Source organism: Anopheles marshallii, chromosome 2, assembly GCF_943734725.1.
Source record: "Anopheles marshallii chromosome 2, idAnoMarsDA_429_01, whole genome shotgun sequence".
Lineage (NCBI taxonomy): Eukaryota > Metazoa > Arthropoda > Insecta > Diptera > Culicidae > Anopheles > Anopheles marshallii.
Window position 1 is genome coordinate 1,018,124 of NC_071326.1, and position 20,537 is coordinate 1,038,660.

Here is a 20,537-nt window from a genome sequence, read left to right on the forward strand (position 1 = left end):
TTAAAACGGCCACTCTAGGCGAAGAAACAACCGACTAACAGATTATCCAGTCCAGTGAAATTGTGAAGAATCAATTATATATGTGTGAAAATCCATTCAACTAGCGCGAGACAAGTGCTAAGAGGAAGTATGCGGAAGAAAATAGAGAAAAGATATCAGAAGTTTATTTTTTCTATTTATTTTAACTTTAGTGAGGAAGATATTCGTAAGTACATGTAGTAATATTTAAAGAAAAAAAACTAGTAAGAATAAAAGGAAATCATTTGAACGGCGCGCCGCCGTGCCGAGGGAGATAAAATACAAAACAAAACACAATAAGTAGTCTAAACAACCAGTTCCGTAAATAAATATCGACCGTGTCTCAAGCCTGACTGCACCGACAAAACCAGAACTTGAAGGAAACCCGCATTATTAATCTTTTTAATGTAAAACAGAATCGTCAGCTTTTTGCTCACGGTGAAATATCGAGTGAGGGCAGATAATCAAACGGTATTATCATAAACACGTAAGCAAACGTTAACCTTTCCCGGTCGTTTCTACATTTCTTTCAACTCGCAATAGCAAATCCGATGAAAGTAGTTTGCCCGAATGTACGCGTGCAAATCGTCTACAAACTTCATAAATCCTAATCCTCGAGATTCCCGATAAACAGGCAATTTATTTTCCTCCTTTCCGTAAGTTAAGCAAAGCATGTTCGTAAGATGCTCTCTTAAGTCGGTACACCGCTTGCGAGGGAAGCGTACTGAATCATAAAAAATGCCAGTGGTAGATAATTGTGAGGGTTAAACGAAATCTAAAATATAGCCCAAACAAATGGTTAAAAATCGTTCGATCGCTTTCGATTTTGAAAGAAACTTGAGAAAGATGTTGTTCATACATGGTTTATTACTGTTTATTTCATGCGAGGTGGTGTAACTTTAACAATGTTGAAAAAACAAGCTGTTAGTAAAACTGTTTATTTATATTTTCAAATCTGGTAAACTTTGTCGGAAATATGCGTGCTCTCTGCCGTCATTTGGGATGACCGATGACTACTGCAGTGTGTGTTGTCATTGCGGCTGACAGCGAACGTCAAAAGGAGCAAACGAGAGAGACGGAGAGTAAGCCCATGAATAAAATATAATTTTCCTGCTCGTGAAATTACGAGACCTGTGCGGATTTCTACGTTTCTTGTAACAAAAAAAAATCGTACCTTCAGGCAAAGGGACGGTCGATATTTGCTGGGCAATGCAATGCATTTCTTCGCGACGTGTGGGTCCGTAAGCCAAAGTGATTAAAACATTCACCGTTTGTTTCTCGTTTGTTTCGTGGCGAAAAGGGGAGGGTTTTGCGCAAAACTGGAAAAGAACGGTGCCCATGAGTGTGATCTGTTTATCGGATGGGAAAATGTGAAAAAAGTGTTGTGGTGAAGCGTGAATTTGTGAATTTGTTCGGGCCGTTATTTGCTGCTGGTGCGTTAGTTTAACGAGAAATTGCACAGCCGACCGACCTTCGCGCAAAGTCAAGAAAACAAAGCCCACAGGAATGGAAGCGAAAAATGGCAAATCCGGTCCAACAACCGCAATCTCTGTCGCGCCGTCGGGCGGTGGAGGTGGTGGGAGCGTAACGGCGACGATGAAGAACGGGGTGAAGGAAAACCCGAACGGTCCCCGGGTGGTCACCATCTACAAGACAGAAACCGGTTTCGGGTTTAACGTTCGTGGACAAGTCAGCGAGGGTGGGCAGCTGCGATCAATCAACGGCGAGCTTTATGCACCACTGCAACACGTCAGTGCTGTTTTGGATAATGGGGCCGCGGAGCAGGCTGGCATTAAAAAAGGCGACCGAATCCTGGAAGTGTAAGTGGGTTCAGCACTCTAGACACATTGCGTTTCGATACTACCGGAAGTGGCGTGGTGCATTATGATAAGAACACTTGAAGTAGTAGTACTATCCTTATGCTGTAGAACGCAATCTATTTCACAAGATTGGGCAGTAAATTAGAGCTATGCCGGAAGTACTATCGTTGAAGTGGAGATGGAGGACAATTCCTAGCAAAGCACTCGAAACAGCTTGTGTGTGTGTGTTTGTGGAATTGAACGGTTTCCTCATCAAATGCCGACCAATTATTCTCAACCTTTCTACTGCTGGAACTGTCCTAAGAAAACAAAGATTTAATTAGTATGTCATCATCCGTATGTTTGGCCATTCTCGTCAGTAGTATTCTCCTGTGGAATAAGATCACTCAATCGTCTATGGTTGTTGTTAGATATTTATAGATAGTTTTTGGACAAACCAGACCATCGTCAAACTGCATCTACTGGTGTTATGATGATTAAAAATAAGAGCTGTAACCGGAAGTCCGGCTCTGGTATATGTGAGATAATGATTGATAACTATTTCCACATTTCCCATGTGTATGTTCATTACCATTCTGTTCGGATGGAATTTTAGTTTGGTTCCCTCTGTTGCGTTTCGTGCAAACAGTACGAAATGGCAATATGTAACATATGTTGGCCCAAATAATACTCCCCTTTTGTACGCCCTGTGTTCAGCAGGCTTGTACAGTGGAGCATGAATGACGAACTCTCCATAGAGCATTTAAAAGCTTAACTTATTTGATAATATTTTCGTGGAAATTCTTATCGCTTTAAAAAGAATAACACCATTGGAATTAAATAGTGGCTGGCTTTTTTAAATTTATTTATCAAACAATGCCCGTGTTTGTCTCCTTTTTTGTGAATTTTCAAAGTTTAGAGTTATTTGCTCACATGTTCACCCTCAAACATTGTAACGTTTTTTTTGTGTGTGAATGTTATCTGTATTATCCTTGTATGTTCGTTACTGTTTTCCGAGAACTTCACAGACCGCTAGAAGAATTTGAGTGGCGGTTCTTATCTGATGTGCAACGGTTACATTTTTTTTTTTCTTATGTAAATCACATACTTTGGCGTTCTTTCCCTCGGGTTTAGACTTTATCAGAATCCAGCAGCCAAGTCTGTGCCAACCCCCGTATGACCGATATCATTTTTGCAACTCTAACGCATGTAGGACTGTATGAAATGATTAACAAACCTAACCGAAGTTGGTCAAAAAAGGCTACGTCACATGTCCATGGTTGTAGAAATCTTGGGAGTTCTTAAACCTCTTTAAGTTAAACCGGATATGTCCAGTTACACCATGCGCTTCAAATTATAGTTTATATTATGTTGTTTATCGGAACGATGCATATTTTCACCATTTTTCCAAATATATTTGTTTATAATTTCGTTGACGCTTTTAAATTTGTCTTCCAGCAAAATAGATCAAGAAGCGACATAAATTAAGACTATTGACATCGTTTAAAGAAAAACAAACTGTGACTTCTTTACAGATAATGCAATGAAAGAGCAAACGAAACAAAGAACAGAAGAATGCGGTACAACCGATAATTATGAATATTGCCGTCGTATGCAGCATGCATCCCGCTTTCAATTTTCGCTTATAAGAAGCGCGAAAGAATGTTTAAAACATGGTATGCTAGAAGATGTCATATGAAACATCAATTGTAGACAATACAAGTTGTCAATGTTGCACTTGAAGGCTTGCTCGTTCAATTTTCAATTCAATTTTAACATAATGAAGAATTGCGATCGCGTACATGTCTTGGCCGACGTAGCATAATTTAATTGCATTGAATATGAGCTCAGGCAACTTTTTTAAAGCAAGAGGGCAGTCCCACCAACTGTGAAAACAAAGATTTGAGATAATCGCGTATGAAGTTTCGAGCCCACGCAGCTTACGAACAGAATGTCCCATGCATTACGGGTACTGTATTGCGATGAAGTAGATTCTTCAAAGGTTTCAAAGTTTGCCATTGATCGATGTTATTAATGTAACAGAATGGGTTTTGTCAAGCAAAAAGAATATGAGCGAACTTCAATGCCGTGGAAGTTTGTACAGTTATTTACGTCACAAAATGATAGTGAAAATGTATGCTACCACAAAATCCCCGCTGAATGCAAGTGTATGTATGTAAGCACACTAGACATCTAGACAACGATATGATATGGTCGGTGTCGCAATTCGCGGGAAAATCGCTACAATCACGGGCGATTGTCACAACCTCCCATGGTGAATAATGCCCCAGCAGGAACACATCATTCTTCCAGCCACATGAGGCACATGATTACAATGATTACACGATAAACCGTACCAGCCCCGGGCGATACTATAGGTGCTCTAGAGCTGTGTTGTAAATTGTCCGAGCTTACTTTATCAACGATCGGTAACGAAGAAGATCAGTCTCTGCGAGAGTTCGCCGTTGGTGGTTGAATTTGTGCTTTTCGCTATCGAGCTTTTGGGCGTGCAAGTGAAACGAATTTTAAACTTTACAATGCAACGAAGCATGTATTCGTCGTACTATGCAGAGAATACGGAAGATGTTTTAATTCCTCAACGCTTTGCCGATCTACTACCAGACAGTAGCGATGAGGAGGAAGCAGTTAACAGTGTCCGGAAACGAAAGATCGAGCCCATCGCCACTATCAGTGGTATAGTTGCAGAAAGAAGGTTTGTTTAGTGTTTTAAAAACCTCTCCGAAGTGCAAGGGGACCAAAAGCATCGATGGACAGAAGTTTAAAATTGCCCACAAATTATAGGTTGTGTAATTTTTCGCTTGTTGAACAATGCTTCTCTCAACACCATAGCGCTCGGCTCGCAATGATACGCGAGCCATGCAAAGAGATAGAGCTGTTGTGTGAGTGTGAACAGTGTTTGTTTAGGGTGAAATACAATCGGAAGCTGAATGCAGCAAAACAATGATATAAACGCAATGTCACACTGTGTGTCTTTTTTGTACTCTTTTTTAGCAATCATGTAAACGTGGAAGGCGCTACTCATAAGCAAGTGGTGGATCTCATAAAATCCGGTGGAGATACTTTAACACTTACCGTCATATCTGTCACACAGCAGGTAAATAGAGTGCCTCGAGGTTGTAGCAGGGAGCGTTAGTAATCACACATGGAACCATTATATTTGTTTTCAGGAGGCGGAACGCCTCGAGCCAACAGAAGATCCCGGCGGATATTCGTACATCGATTACTCGGAGAAGCGCAGCCTGCCTATTAGTATTCCGGACTACAATATCATTCACCGTGGCAATGAGCGATACGTCGTGTTTAACATCCATATGGCCGGTCGGCAGTTATGCTCCCGCCGATACCGCGAATTCTCCAACTTACATCAACAGCTGAAAAAAGAATTCTCAGGGTTTAGTTTTCCCAAAATGCCCGGCAAGTGGCCGTTCCAGCTAAACGAACAGCAGCTCGACGCACGACGACGCGGCCTGGAACAATATCTAGAAAAGGTCTGCGCAGTGCGTGTCATCGCGGAGAGTGACGCAGTGCAGGAATTTCTCACGGACACGGTGGACGACCTGGCGGCGTCACCGGTCGACATTAAGATCATGCTACCGGACCATGCGGTGGTGACGGTGTCGGTGCGCAAATCGGCGAATGCACAGCTCGTCTGGGAGCAGCTGGTACAGCGCGCCAATCTGACCTCGTACACGCAGCAATATTTTTACCTGTTTGAAATCGTCGAGTACAACTTCGAGCGTAAGCTGCAACCGCACGAAATCCCCCATCAGCTGTACGTGCAAAACTACAGTACGGCTTCCAGCACGTGCCTGTGCGTGCGTCGATGGTTGTTCTCTATCGACCGAGAAATTTCGCTTCCGGTGGGCGAACAGGCCGCCAAGTTCATTTTCTATCAGGTATGCATCATGTGGGGCTTCTCATGCCTGTCCACTGTTGGACTTTCCAACGCATGCGACTGTTGCCCGACCGAGGGGTTAGTCGGGAGTTCTGTTTTATATTCAACTTTTTTCCCCCTTTCCGATCACTAGGCCGTCGACGAGGTTAATCGTAGTAACATACGGGCAGATGGACGACTGTACGAGCTGAAAGCTTTGCAAGACTCGAAAAAGGCAGACGAATATCTATCGCTGGCTCGCACCCTGCCCGGGTACGGTGATATCGTTTTTCCACACTGTGCTTGCGACAGTCGCAAGGAGGGCCACGTGGTGCCGGCTGTCGGTATGAAAAGCTTCCGGCTGCATGCCTGTCGGGAGGATGGTTCACTCGAAGCACAAACGGTCGAACTGCAGTGGGCCACAATTTCGCGCTGGGAAAGCGACGAGGAATCGATGGCGTTTTGCTTTCAGTACAGCCGCTCGGACAAACCGCCCCGGTGGGTGAAAGTGTTTACGCCCTACGTAAGTTGAACAAGAACGCAAATTGTCGTGCACCATTATTGTGGCATTAATTTTACGATGTTTTGTTATGTAGCATGCGTTCCTGGCCGACTGCTTCGACAGGATAATGGAGGAGCGAGCGTGGGATGACACGGGAGAGTAAGCGGACGCGTCCGATAGACGCTTGTCATGACAATGCATTTGAATTGGCTACGAAAACAGGAAAAAAAAACACCGGTTTATCAATTCTGAGCATAATTGACCTGCATGACTGGGCTCCAAGATGGACCGGCGATGTTAACGGATGCAATAAACATCCACCAAACACACACACACGTATTGTTGCTAAAGTAATTTATTGATAGATCAAACGGAACAACTCTACCAGCGAATGGCACAAAAAGCCAATCTCGCGTTGTTTTGTTGGATCAAAGGCGAAAAAGTAGCGAAAGTTTCGCTTAATTTTGGGTGTGTAATATGAACAAGACAAGGAAATAGGTAAACGAGAGCAAATAACAATACCATAAATTCTGCCATGTTCCACTATGATCTGATTGAACTATATGTATAACTAATCGTGTAGTAGAGGCAAACAAAAAAGCAAAACTTATACTGCGGTGGCACATAAGAAATATTTATCTCAACGTAGAACATCGAATAGGCCTCTTGCGTCATCGTTGTGTGTTTGCTACTCTGACACACTGTGCCCTAGTATCGGTCTGAGCCACTGTTCGGTAGGGGAAAACATGATGCTGAGCTATTCGTGTGGAAATCAATCTCGAAGTATTAGTAAAAACGTTACACCTTTCCAGAGCAATATCAAACGGTACCCAACGTGTAAATTTGGTACCGGGGAAGCTATGTCATATTTAAAATTATTTTGCAAAGTTTAACAATATTTCGGTACCATTTTGTTGACGTGCAACAGAGCAAAGTTTGTGTAAGGCAATATTTAAACTGTTCGTAAGTGAGCTAGAAAGTCGTATATTAATTCCTTTTAGTAAAAACGCTTCTTTTATTCGCATTTGTTTTCTGTGATACAGTCAGTAGAACGTTTCGGAATCTGAAATCTTTCTAACGCTTCGTCGTGGCTTCTGAGAGAGAGCGGGGAAAAATATTATCTTTCCTCCCCCAAACTACGGTTCAAGTACACAGTATCAGTCCAAATTGAAGAAAATGAATCCATTACTTACCCCCTGCTACGTGGTATGGGTGGATTAACCTTCCGTAAATACAACCACCTGCATTCCAATTTTATGTTTACTGATTGTTGCCCTCTGTTTTCTTCATTCCAATTCGCCATGATGCCTTTACAGCATTACTATGACGCTAGTCTGCAAAGTTTGAGATGATCGTGTGAATTATAGTTTAGCAAGAGGATAGTTGAAAAGGCGCACACATTTGTTGCTGGGCGGAGTTTCGACGGAGGCACCACATTAAGACACAACTATGACCCGTTTGATTAATCCCTTTTATGATCGGAAACAGTTTAAGGATCTCTGTGCATTATTATTACGTTTATCAATGTTGCATAAAACAGTTTGTTAGCAGGTGAACGTAACAAAAAAAGGAAGCAAAAAAAGAAACTAAAAAAATGGTGTAGTTTTTAGATGTTGCAAGATACAAAACAGCTGCAAAATTAGAGAAAAATGGATATTGGAAAAATGAAGTGTGTGGAGTAGAGATCATACAAAATGTATATAAAACACGACCATCAGATTGAACTTTCGCCACCAAATACGAAAACAATACAAAACTCATTCGTTCACAACAAACAAAAGAGTAAACAGTGCAACTCCCCTAGGTTTTGCTGACCACATTTATGACGAGTTTGTGCACCGGATGATTAAATAGGCTTGCGCACCCCTCACTATTTGAAGCAATTAAAGAATGAAGATTTCAATTAGATGCGAACAGAATGTGTAGATAAAGATGTTAAACAAACCCGAGAGATGCAAATCTTAATATTAGACTATTATAGTTGAATCAAAACGGAAATGAAACAAAAAAAGAAGCATTACAGAATGCGACCAAGTCGAACGTATATAACACAAACAAGCAGCGTAAGTGGCGGTTGCTTGTTCTATAGCTTGAGTCGGCATACTGCATTGGCAACGGTTAGAACACTTGCTAACAAGCGTGGAACAAAGTTGACTAAAAACATTTATTGTTTGGATTATGTAATGGCTCCAGGAAATGCTCTGCACGTGTATGATTTTAATTTCCACCTCCGTTTAGAACTTTGCATCCCACTAACCCGCGAAAACCCCGCAAGAAGAAGCACTGGTAGATAAACCAATAGGAAATGACAATTTTTAAGAAAATAATCTTAAGAGCTAAGTACATCTAACCTTAAGTTCATATCGTGAGATGAACAGATTTTGCCCGATACAGAGCATGAAATATGAAGAAGTATAAACAAATGCAGATCAGTTATCATAATTTATTATATATATGACAGTGATACTATATACTATATAAAGTTTTAAAATTGATGCTAACAAACATGGCATACACACACGCTCGCTGCTGTAAAACTGTAATCCGAAACCATACTTGCGAGATCTTGATTGCAAACAAAGGTTCGTGCAGCTATTGATTGTGAACGGAAGAGAAGCAGGAGCAAACAGTTTAAGTTCCACAGACCCCTCTTATCGACTTGTCCGTATATCAAGACACTTGTTCGCATCTGTGTCGTTTCGATGAGTGCAACATCTTTTTACGCTATCGATAAATGGTTTGAATTGTTTGATTATGATAAACAATCAATTCACATTATCATCAACGCACGATTGCACATTCATGTGTCCACTGTCGGTACCATCGACAAAGTCACCGTTAGCCTGCGTCAGATGGTCAGTCGCACTAATGGAGCCGTAATCACATCAGGTGAATAGCAAACGAATGTAGCAGAACAAATTGAACCTTTACCAATGGGCAGAGTGTCGTATGCCATCCCTGCAAGCAGCCGTTTTGCTTGACTGGCGCCTGTAGTTCAAGTATTGCTACAGTTACGTGAATTGTGGTTAGTGCCCTTTGGGGTGTTTTATGGAATCTGTTCGCTGGAAAGAGACGATCGCACATTGCGGTTATAGCGCGAGAGTGTAGCGACGATCTTTCGACTCCAGTGGCACTGTTAATATTGTCACTTTCCGGTTAGATTTGTGCAGAAAGATTCACGGAAACGTGCAAAATAGAATTAGCACTTGACCGAGACTTGACTTGACTCAAACCCAGATACAGTTTTGTAGAAACAATCGTGCTGTGAAGAGTGGTGATTTGGTGCATCGAATTCTACTTTAAAACCTGGGCAGTTACACTAGTGATTTGTGAGATAACTTACTTACCAGCAAATGAATTTCATCAGAAGAGTCCGTTTGTTCGAAGTTATACCATTTTATAGATGCAATCCAAAGTTCCAAGCTTTACAGCTTTAGTTTTTCTTGCTAGATGAGCTTGTGAATGATGGATTAGTGTATTAAGAGATTAGAAGATATTCGCATCATTGCATTGAAACTAGATTAGCAAACCCCCACTTAAAGCATTAAGCACGGACGGTGATATCTGGAGATTATCTTATCTTTCGGGAACTAATTTGCAGAACAATTGGATTAACGTCGTGTCGCGTATGGAATAACACCGCCTCACCGGTTGTGCGATTGGGCGCACTAAATCGATCGTGTTGCAACCGTTTGATTCCCTCTTTTGTGTATTGAGTTTGTTTCACACTACTAGCGGTAGTTATGCGAATGGCATTGTAAATGATCGCTACTTTGGCTTGGAGCGCAAGTGTCCCAATTATAAGTGACGCGAACGAAAACAGCGTGAACGTGCCTGTCCTATTACCTGTGTTGTGATTGATTTTTAACCCTTGATAATCCATTCGAGTGCCCAGTGTTGGACGATTTGATTTTAATTCGTTTATTGCCATTTCTCCCCATGAGCGAAAGAGTGGATCCTCCCTCTCCACAGCGAAGGCAAACACTCGACATATTGTATCAACTAAGGATCGAACAGATAGTGTTAACAAATCGCAACCATGCACAAAGGTGCTGGGGCGAACGGACAGCATGGAACGGTCCGTGAAGGGTATGGCAAGCCGCACAGGGCCGGCGGTCCAATCGAGAAAGAGAACATCCCCTTTGTCGATTCGGATCACGAAGACGATTGCTTCGGCAGCAGCAGTCCAGCAACGGCAGCGATCGGTAGTAGTATATCGACAGTTGACCAAGAGAACGACACTATGACGGAAAGCCAAGAAAATCTAGCTCGAGCGTACGTCACGCGCCACCAGCCCAGTCTTGCCGAACGTAGAATGCAGGGAAAGTTAACCGTGTCCATCGACAATATCAGCGATGAAGGGTGAGTTGCGTGAAAATGTTGCCTTTAAAGTTACGAAAATAGCTAACCAAACACCCTGTCGGTGTAGTGATCTGATCGAAGAGGCGAAGGACAAAGCGATGGAGCTGAAGCTGGTCGACGAACGGGCACGAGGATTGCGCCGAAATTCTATTTCCCTCCCAAGCCTCAACGTTAATGAGCTGGAAACGTTGCGACTGGCACAACAAGCCCAGGATGGTTCGGTGAGTATTGTGCTACAATCCAATGGTTATCACATAAAGTGGATTGAAACCGTCAAAATCAAACAATGGCGTAATCGATTCCACAAGACGACATTGAGTGATAAAAAAAGCTGAAGAGCACCTGTCGTTGAGTGATGTGAATTCAAATATGTATCCGTATGATCATGCCAATACTGAGTATTGCAGATGCTTTTGATACGCAACATGTTGTTGGAAGTTTCTACATATTTATTCGTATTCGATTCGTAATTGTTACATAATGATCTACATTACTTCCATAAAGCATTTGACGGTACGTTTGCCCAGTAATGGGGGTAATTGCCTCAGTTTATCCTATTTTCGTGATACGGACGACCATTTGAAAAGGGTTTCAAATTATAGACCAACATCGAAATTTGAATAACTGGCAGTTATTCAACAAATTGCGCCATTACTTCTTAGCTTGGAGACGCTAATCGAACAACAATGGGTCACTCGTCTGGATGATACGATGGCCGGGGTACGGTGGCAACATGTTTTCGTTACTAATTACCGTGTACATTGGATGTTACCGTTGGTAATAGCGCACAAATCGTCGAATAACCGTTGAAGTTTTTAATTTATTTGGCCTTTTTTTTAGTAAATTCAAGGCTTTCTAACTCTCGGAAGCATGAAACATAGTAAACATAGTGAAACATAAACATAGTTTGGCCTATTTTTAGTAAATTCAAGGCTTTTTAACTCTCGGAAGCATAAAACATAGATACATCGCATATAAACATAGCACGCTTAACATACATCTCTGGTCGGAAGTTTACAGAATTAAATTAAATTCCCTTTTGCATTTCTCTTATGTACTGTCCCTTTTTTCAGGGGTCCGAATCCGGATCAGACTCACCGTCGGGAGAGACTGTCGCTACGCCGGAAACTCCAACGACACCTGCGAACTTTAAACCTATGTTACAATTTCATGATGATAGCAGCAGCGACGAGGATGATAAACCGCGTGGCAAGTAAGTAGCGTTGTAAACTGGATCTCTCACGTTAGATAAGATTTGACGTTGTCCAAAGTGTAAACATTTCTACCAATTACCCATAAATCACGGGCAAAACGCTTATCTTGCCAGATACTCGATATATGTCGCGTCGAATCAATGGTCCAAATGGTTAAAAAAAACAAATGAAGAAATTCTTTTCAAGCTGACGCTTGGTTTGTTAAAAGTATCATGACCACAAAGCAACCAGTATCTCACTCAGTGTGACAAGGCTGTAGGCTATACGGTAGAACAATTGTATGTAGTAATAAATAACACGAGACTAGCGACGTACGGTTGACGCTCAACGTACTAAGTATCTTCAGCCCACCTAGGCCCTGACCATGCACACACGACGATCGTGTGTTTGTAATGGAATTTTCAATATGTCAGCATCTATCTAGCAACTTGCCCGGTTGTGCATTTGGTAGTGGACTAGCCTAGCGCACAGGAATCGATCAACCATTTCCTTCCTTTTCGCACATCTCATCTTTCTGCTGGGTGGGCATATAAGGTAAACATTACAGGGGCCAGTTGTAATCGAGCGATCAAATGATTAGATGCGTTTAGTGTGGGTTTTTTGCTTGGGATTGGTAGTTTGATTTTTGTGCCATCGTATGGCAGTAGTTTTGGGACTAGCCAATATTAGCGCAATATTTGCTCAAGATGCTCGATCAGTGTTCGGCGCAGTGCAATTGTGGGATGGATGAGCTTGTACCAGTGGTTGAGCCGAAGTATGCCACCTTCAGCCACTTTGGTCAAGGCGGGTAAGAAGTGTTCAGTGTTAGACATTAAACCGTGCTCTTGTATTGTGTTCTAACAATGTAAAATCTTTTTAAAAAGAGGCAGCTTTGGAGAGGCAGACATCGGTCTCCAATAGATTGAGTATAAAGTCGTGAAATTGAAGTGCATTAATTGCTTGCAGCTACCACCGTACTTGTTATTCCTTATCATGCCACTCTCACCTTGTAAAGCAACATTCATTCGTTGCGTAGCAACATTCAACACGCGTTACTCACGCTTCGCGATCAATTCCGCCGCTGAAGTCACACTGACGGCTATCCTTGGTTCGATGGTCGTTCAACGATCGGGTGTGCGTGAATCGCATACAAGCACGAAACACAATGCCTGCCCGCTGCTGCAGTGTCAGCCTTTTTGTCAACCGCACTCAGACGTCGAGATGTTTACAACGGTTCCCCCGTGGACTCTCAGTTCTCGGCTAAGAAATGATGCGTATCATCTTCTCTCCGTACCAGGCCAAGCTTCTCCGCTTAATCTGCATATCGCGGTTACCGTTTCAGATTTCTCTCGCGGTTATAAAGAACATTATCAACGCAAACAAGAACCAGTAAGAAGATAGCCTTCCGAACGTTTAATGACACTACAGTGGTTGAAATATTTTTAGCAACACACGATGATGAGGAATTGTATTGAATAATACCGTTGTAAGACTTTGACAAACAAATTTGAATGAAGAGACAAACATATTTGAACGATTTTTATTGTTATTGTATTTGAAATATTTTTATATTTCATGTATTTTTTTTTTCGTTCCTTTTGTATCTATCATTTTGGCCGTTTTGAGATCAGGTCGACTTGTACAATTTATTGAAAGCAAAAATTAAAATAATAAATTAAATTACACCTTTGTAAACTGCTTCCACCCGCGAAGGCAATCGTGTTCCAAGGTGTGTTTGTTGTCGCCGTTTCCGACACGACGATGACGACGGGGCCTACGATACAACGCTTACACGCGGACGAATAAACAGCTGTTGTGTGCCGAACAGTGCGGGAGTACGCTTGTCGGAACCACAATCGCGGCATTCAACGCGATAAGGTCCGCATTGCCGGTCAGTTTAGGGCTATTACGCTACGCGTCACTTCGCTTCAGCGTATTCTACTGAGTGTTGTTTCATTCGCATCCAAAAAGTAATTCAGCAGTTTGAGTACTACGCGTCTGTGTGTGCGTTATGGTGAATAGAGTTAGTTTAAATAACATGTTTGTTTCATCTTTATCCATCGTTTCATGCTGGCCAGAAACCTTTTTCGTACCAAGCGACGTTCCTCGATTGCACCGCTACCAGCCTTGCGGCTGAACGACAAGGAAATGATGTCGAACGACTTCGATTCGCACAGCGTGCTGAGCAATCAGGCATCGATCACCAGTGTCAATTCTTTGGCCAGTCTGTTGAAGGAAAAAATGCAGGTAAGTTAGCCAGATTCCGGTCGTAAATAGGGTCTGTGTGTTCGGGAATCGCCATCTTTCTGCAGTTTAGGAAATCCCAGAATTAAAGTGCGTCACGATGGTGGCAAAATTTTTCAGCCGTGTGAGTTGTTTTATCTTATTAACCGGTTTTTGTTGTACCTTGTACAATTGGTTGCGGTGATCCACCGCTTATAAAAACGAAGGCTTTTAAACTTCAGACACAAATATGCTTCGATGCAAGACATCGATCGTCTGGAGAGAATGAGGTTAAGTGAACCAAATTAGAAAATTACCGCGATTGCTGGTAGTTGGCACTGTGCGAGCGGTGTGACTAGAGTCTGTACCACTACGGCCATGTCCGGACGTACGGCCATGGGACTCCGGTTGGTTTGTCAAGTGTAGGGGAAGTTTACCACAGAGCATATTGCTATGAAGAGATAAGAATATGAGTGCCAATGATTGGGCACGCTAATGGCCAACGGTAGACGCACTTGGAGTCGAGACGATTGTAGTAATAATTAAAACGTTTGTTACTCAAATGTAGCTGCATCTGATAGCATAACGATGCCATACACGGAAGTGAGATCCATGCGAATTGTTCACCATTCTGATTGATTTGCTATTATGGAGTGAGATATCGGGGTTTGTTTTATATAATCACAAGCATCTAGAACATGAAAGTGGTTTTATGTAAATTGGAGAACTCTTGCATGTTATCGGAGTAGTAGTAGCGAAGTCTGACTCGAAACAGTAGTTAGAAATCGATAGATCAAGGTGCATTCGTTGATCTACTGGAATTGCAAGAGTCACACAGGAATTTATTTGAGTAATATAAAGTCTATAACGAATTCCACACAATGTAGTCACAATTAGTCATCTGCGTTTTGGTAGTTAGTTAGGTTCATTTGCCAAGGTTCAGTTGACGTTCTACGTCTTTGATGAATCGTTCTGGGACCTGACTTTCTTTCATCATTTTGATCTTGTTGGAAATGATGGATTTGATGTTTCTAAAAGAGAGAAGGTAAAATAAATCAATTGCTCTATGAAAATGCAGCAAATTATTGTCTCTTGCACATACTTATCACGTTTCTTCTCCGCCTGCAGTAGAGCTTGCTGTTCATTTCTAGCAATGCGTTCCTTTTCCCGCCGTTCCTGCTCTTTAAGGTTCATTTGTTGGATGATCTCCTCACGATACCTTTCGCGAAGTTTCAGCTGCTTTCGCTTCTGTTCCATCTCTTTAGCTTCCTCGACTTTCAGCTTTTCAATTGCCTTTTTGTGCTCGAGCTCATCCCGTGCGAGTTGCATAGCTCGTTCCGTTTTCTAGAACAAGAATCGAACTTAGCAATGGCAGGAATGTAGAGAACTTCAACGGGGTAGAAACTTACCACGGCTTCTAGTTGGGCTGCCCGTGCCACAGCTAACTGTTGCTCGAGCTCTTTCTTCTTAATGGCGGCTTCCTTCTCGCGACGGCGGAATTCCCGTTCTATATGTTCCTGGCCCCGGCGCAGGTCCATATCGTTTTTCTCCGACTTGGTATCGAGAAGCTTTTGCTGAATCTTCAGCATTCGATCGTGCTCCTTCTCTCGTACCTCGGCCGCAATTTTGCGTTCAAACTCTACCTTCTTCTGGCGCTCCATCCGCTGGCGCATGTACTCCTGAATTTTAAGCTCCGCAATGCGTTGCTCTTCGAACTCCACCTGCTTGTAGTGTGCGGACAGCTCGTACGCTTTCTTCAATCCGGCACGCACCTGGTTGACGCGGTCATGGCGCTCCTGTTCCTTCCGTTTTTCCTCCTCGACTATGGCCATTTGGGCTTGCTTCAAAACACGCGCCTCCTCCTCGATGCGTTCCGCCTCCTTGAGACGCATTTTTTCCCTTTCCAGCAACTGATTCCGTATCTCCTCCGAATGCTGGGTGGTGAGCACTTTGTTGACTTCCCTTTTCTTTTCCTCCTCCTTGAGAGCCTTTTCGTTTTCCTGCAACATCATTTTCTCGAGCCGCAGCTCTTCCGTGCGCAGTTCACGCTCGATCTCCTGCTTTTCGGCAATCTGTGCATCCCGTATGATGTGACATTTGGCAGCGAGAATGATGCGATTAGCTCGTTTGACCTCTTCCTCCTGCTCCTGTTTAGCAAGGAATGCGCGATCGATGATTTTTCTCGGGCTGGTGTCGGAGTCGCGGTCACCGCCCCCGTCCTCAAGAATATTGCTCACTTTGCCCCCTTTCTGCTGCCGTTCGCGATCAATTTCCTGCAGGCGTTTCTTGCGCCTTTCCGACTCCTCGAGCATGTTCTTCTTCTCCACCTCGTTGGCTTTAAACTGCGCCAAACGATCCTCTAGCGTCTTCAGCTTAGCCTTGTCCTGCATCTTCTCGTAGTCTTCCTTTGACCAGAAGGCAGGATACACGGAGGAATCCTTGCTGGGAATGAGCAAATTGCGAACATTATCCTTGTTCATGATTCGCACCACGTTTTTGCCTTCGTATGGGTCTTCCCGTTGAAGATGGATGGGTCTCCATCGCAGCATAAGGTCGCACTCCTGAGGGCTACACATTGGAGATATGTAATCAGCACACTTGGGCAGTAGGTGAGTTTCTAAGATAGAGAACTTACTGATGGCGATTGTAAACTCCCGGACGATGCTGTTTCGTGGGCAAATCATTGATGTAGTTCGTACGAGCTTGAGTTTTAACGAAGTTTTTCGATGGTTTCGATTGGATTGGCATGTTGAACCGAAGGCAGTGTAACTTTTTCCCCACAACTGGACCAACTTTGGACAGTTTTTGTACAACTTTCGCAAACCGGTTGATGTGCTGAGACCGATAGCTCGAAGCGAAAACAAATGTTTGTCGTGTTTACTCCGGTTTCTAGGCGTCCCAAAGTTCCGTCTCCTAGGGAGAGACACTAACAACAGCACGTATCCACCGTATCCTAGGGGGAAACGTTTCACATGCGCCAACTACCAGAAACGAATGTTGAACCCTGCGATTGTTTACTGCGATCGAACTGTCGGTAACACGTGGTAACCGCCTGCTTCGTTCAGTTCGTTTGAACCTGTGTAGGAGGTGCTGGAGTCCCCAAAAATGTGCGAAAACGTGTTGCCGAAGGTGTCACCGTAGAATTGAGATGATAAACAGAAGATAATAATGTAAATCAATATGGAAAACAACCACCAGTCGGTACGCTGATAGATAATAGTCTAGCCTCCGGACTAGGCATGATCGACCACACTGGGCAGTAGTGGTTTGTGAGCGGTGCAGCAGACGCCCGTTCGTTCCTGGGGAAAATAGCAATGTTTGGACTGAAAGGAAAAGCGGAAGCGTCTATCGAAGAATCCGATCTTGGAGGAAAAAGTGCAATTATTGGGCTAAAAGGGAAAGCTGAAGCTGAAGAGCCCGATAAAGCGGTTCCATCTTTTGATAACGATGCTAGTTCGAACGTTTCGTTGGTAGATGTGCACGATTCTTGTAAGTCAGACCGCACTGTGTCATGCCGATCCCGAAAGGTTTCAGTCTGCTACGTCGATCGTGGAAAGCGATCCAGCATTCAGTCCCTCATGGGATGGCAAATGTTGCGAAAGGTAATGAAAGTGCTCCCGATGTTTCACCTGCGTGCCATAACTGAAGTTAGCTAAACAAACACGTATGATAACACGTGTCGTCGTGGAATTGCGGAGGAATTCAATATTTAACATTGCAATCACCGTCTACCAATATTGAATGTGCACTAGTGTGCAAACGGATGACCAGATACCTCGATATGCTAATTATCTACGCGGGCAACCGCGGCCACCTATCTGAGTTAATTTGGTTGGCGAAATGATAAAGCCACTCGCGGTTCCAGCGTGCACTGTTCGTGCCGGCTAATGTTTGCTTGTCTCGTTCACAGAATGTGCCCGCCATCATTCGGAAGAAAAAGCGTGAAACTAAAGACTACAAACTCCGCGTATTTGTCGGCATGCTGTTTCTTATCATCGTATTTTTGGTGAGTATTTTCGGTAAACAACAGAACCCGCGGGGCGGTGCCACGTTTTGTTTGTGGAGTGCTAATTAGTTTGCAAAACTTGTAGGTTGGCTACGCGTACGTCATGTACAACCAGAAGCTGCTGGCCAAATCGTACTTCGAGAGCATCAAGTTCCACAAGAAAACTCGCAACTTTCGGCTGCTCGACGGCAAGGGGGCGGAACTGCTGACCGGCGTGCTCGGGACATCGCTGAGCATCGAGCAACCGTACAACTGTTTGCCGAAGGATCTGAAGGATGATGGCAGCGTGTGCTACGAGTGGAACTCCAAGGCACGGCTGTACATGAACCTGGCCAAATCTCCGGGACCGCCGGACATTAAATGCTACTCGTTTCAATGGGAATCTCTGCTGGCCGATCTGCACCCGACCGATTGCTTCGACGTCGCCGAGGAGCGTGGCTTTTGGTACGGCGGCGGACTGACCAAGGGCATTGAGTACATTCTCGGCAAGGCAACGATCCCTGCCGGACCGTTTGTAACCGGCGACATCAACATGCACCAGTGGGGTAATGCGCTGAAGCGCTACTTTCTAAACTCCCGCGGAGTGGCCATTCAGGTGGACGAAAAGACGCCGCTATACGTGAGCGTAAACACCGACGCTGGGCGGCGGTTGTGCTTGCAGGGCAGAAATGATAAGTTTGCCTTTGTGAACCGCCAGACACCGTTCTCGGAGCTGAAGTACACTGTCTGCACCGGGCCGGACATGAAAACGCTCCACAACGGGCTGATGCAGAAAAGCCTTTGGGACGGGTTGACCGAGCGGGACAATGTGGTGATTAAGTCGTTGCTGCGCGAACCCGTCTGGCAGATTCCGGCCTCCAAGCAGGCGGATCTCACCGAGATAGCCATCTACAACTACACGGAAAGCATCATAGCGCTCGACTACCTTCGGCTGGGCCATGTGCTTGTGAACGAGTTTTGGCAGCGCACGATCGGCGATTTCCGGCTGGATGCGGACCGGTTCCCGACGCTGGACGAGACGGTGAACATACTGCACCGGCGCGGGTTCCGCGTGTCGTTCATGATTCAACCGTTCATCAGCACGGAGAGCAGCAACTTCCGGGAGGCGGTCGCGAAAAAGTTGCTCATATACGAGCGTGAATCGGAGCGAAGCATCCCGGCGCTGACGCGCTACAAAAGCACGACCAGTGCCGGTGTGCTGGACGTGACGAACAATGCGTCGATACCGTGGCTGGCGGAGCAGCTGAAGAAGATCTCCGAGACGGTGGAGATCGATTCGTATTTCGTAGATTTTGGCACTGCGTTCAACATTCCCCGCTACTACCAGTGCTCGCAAACGCTGGTCAATCCGGACGAGTACAAGAACTACTTCATGGAGCAGTTCGAAGGGACGCTGAACATTTTCGGTGTATCGAGCGCCATATCCGTGCCGCGGCCACCGGCATTCCTGAGCTTACCGCCGGTGAACAGCTCGTGGAGCGGTCTGCAAAGCATCATCCCGACGATGCTTTCTTACGGTATAATCGGCTTCCCGTTTCTAATGCCCGGCCCCGTTGGTGGGGACTTTGTGCTGCCGACGCAGCAGCTGAAAAAGATGTACTCCTACTATTCGTTCGATCTGCCGCCGCTGCCCGACAAGGAGCTGTACGTGCGATGGCTTCAGCTGGCCGCATTTTTGCCGGTGCTGCGCTTCACCCATCTACCCTCCGAGTATCGGGACGAGTCGGTGACGGCCATAGCGAAGGAATTGGCACACATACGAACGCAGCGCGTCCTGCCGCTGCTCGAAGACTTTTCGAGCATTGCCATGGACGAAGGTTTGCCGATAATACGCCCGCTCTGGATGCTGGATTCGACCGATGTGAACTGTTTTTCGATCAACGATGAATTCTCGATCGGCGATCGGATGATAGTGGCACCCGTGCTGGACCGTGGTGAGACAGTTCGGGAAGGTGCGTACGAAGGGGGAGGAAGTAACCGAGGGAAGTAAGCTTATGTTCATATGTCTTCTGTTGTTCGTTGCAGTTTATCTACCGCAGGGCGTGTGGAAGGACGGTATCGACGAGTCGTTGCGGAAGGGAAGCCGCTGGATCCACAACTACCACGTGCCGCAGAATAAGGTGGCCTACTTCATCAAGATGCCCGACAATACGCGCTTTTAGGTGCTGTCGCGCTGTTTCTCAACTCACCCGCGAATTGCCAAGATCAAACTATTTATTCTATTAAATAAACTTTTATTAAATACACAAAAACACTGTCCACAAAATATGCACTTCGTATCAACACGGTATGTACGTAAAAGCGTTCGGAAGAAAGCGTCGCAACCGGCAGAATGCTGATCGCGCCTCATAATTGCATGCGGTTTTGTACTGAGTATGTAGTTCGCTTGAAATATACCGACGAGCTGGGCGGTCTCAGCACACGAACATACGGATAAAGAGCAGTACAATAGATGTTAATATAACATATCTTCTCTCTACTAGCTCATGAACAAATGGGTCCATTAAGTATCGCTGTCCTGGCGCTACTCGCGAATCGT

The 20,537-nt window shown here is 44.5% G+C and overlaps 3 protein-coding genes across 4 annotated transcripts; 2 read left to right on the forward strand and 1 right to left on the reverse strand.

Moving 5' to 3' along the window:
• Positions 1-1,524: 1,524 nt before the first annotated feature.
• On the forward strand, positions 1,525-6,377 carry LOC128707233 (sorting nexin-27). Its single transcript, XM_053802184.1, has 5 exons — positions 1,525-1,838; positions 4,830-4,932; positions 5,006-5,734; positions 5,867-6,235; positions 6,309-6,377. Exons 1-5 carry the CDS (start codon positions 1,525-1,527, stop codon positions 6,375-6,377), a joined length of 1,584 nt encoding a protein of 527 aa, XP_053658159.1.
• Positions 6,378-10,253: 3,876 nt separating this feature from the next.
• LOC128710452 (myogenesis-regulating glycosidase) lies at positions 10,254-20,160 on the forward strand. Of its 2 annotated transcripts, none has more exons than XM_053805505.1 (7): positions 10,254-10,576; positions 10,644-10,806; positions 11,650-11,789; positions 13,848-14,016; positions 17,903-17,998; positions 18,084-19,950; positions 20,024-20,160. In XM_053805505.1, exons 1-7 carry the CDS (start codon positions 10,254-10,256, stop codon positions 20,158-20,160), a joined length of 2,895 nt encoding a protein of 964 aa, XP_053661480.1. The 2 variants fall into 2 exon arrangements, with proteins under 2 accessions (XP_053661480.1, XP_053661481.1); XM_053805506.1 differs by having other exon boundaries at positions 10,425-10,566; positions 10,619-10,822; positions 11,669-11,782; positions 13,844-14,016.
• LOC128710453 (cilia- and flagella-associated protein 45-like) lies at positions 14,918-16,676 on the reverse strand. Its single transcript, XM_053805507.1, has 3 exons — positions 15,402-16,676; positions 15,095-15,336; positions 14,918-15,023 (listed from the first exon to the last, which is right to left on the reverse strand). The coding sequence occupies exons 1-3, from the start codon at positions 16,674-16,676 to the stop codon at positions 14,918-14,920; spliced, it is 1,623 nt and encodes a 540-aa protein (XP_053661482.1).
• Positions 20,161-20,537: the final 377 nt, after the last annotated feature.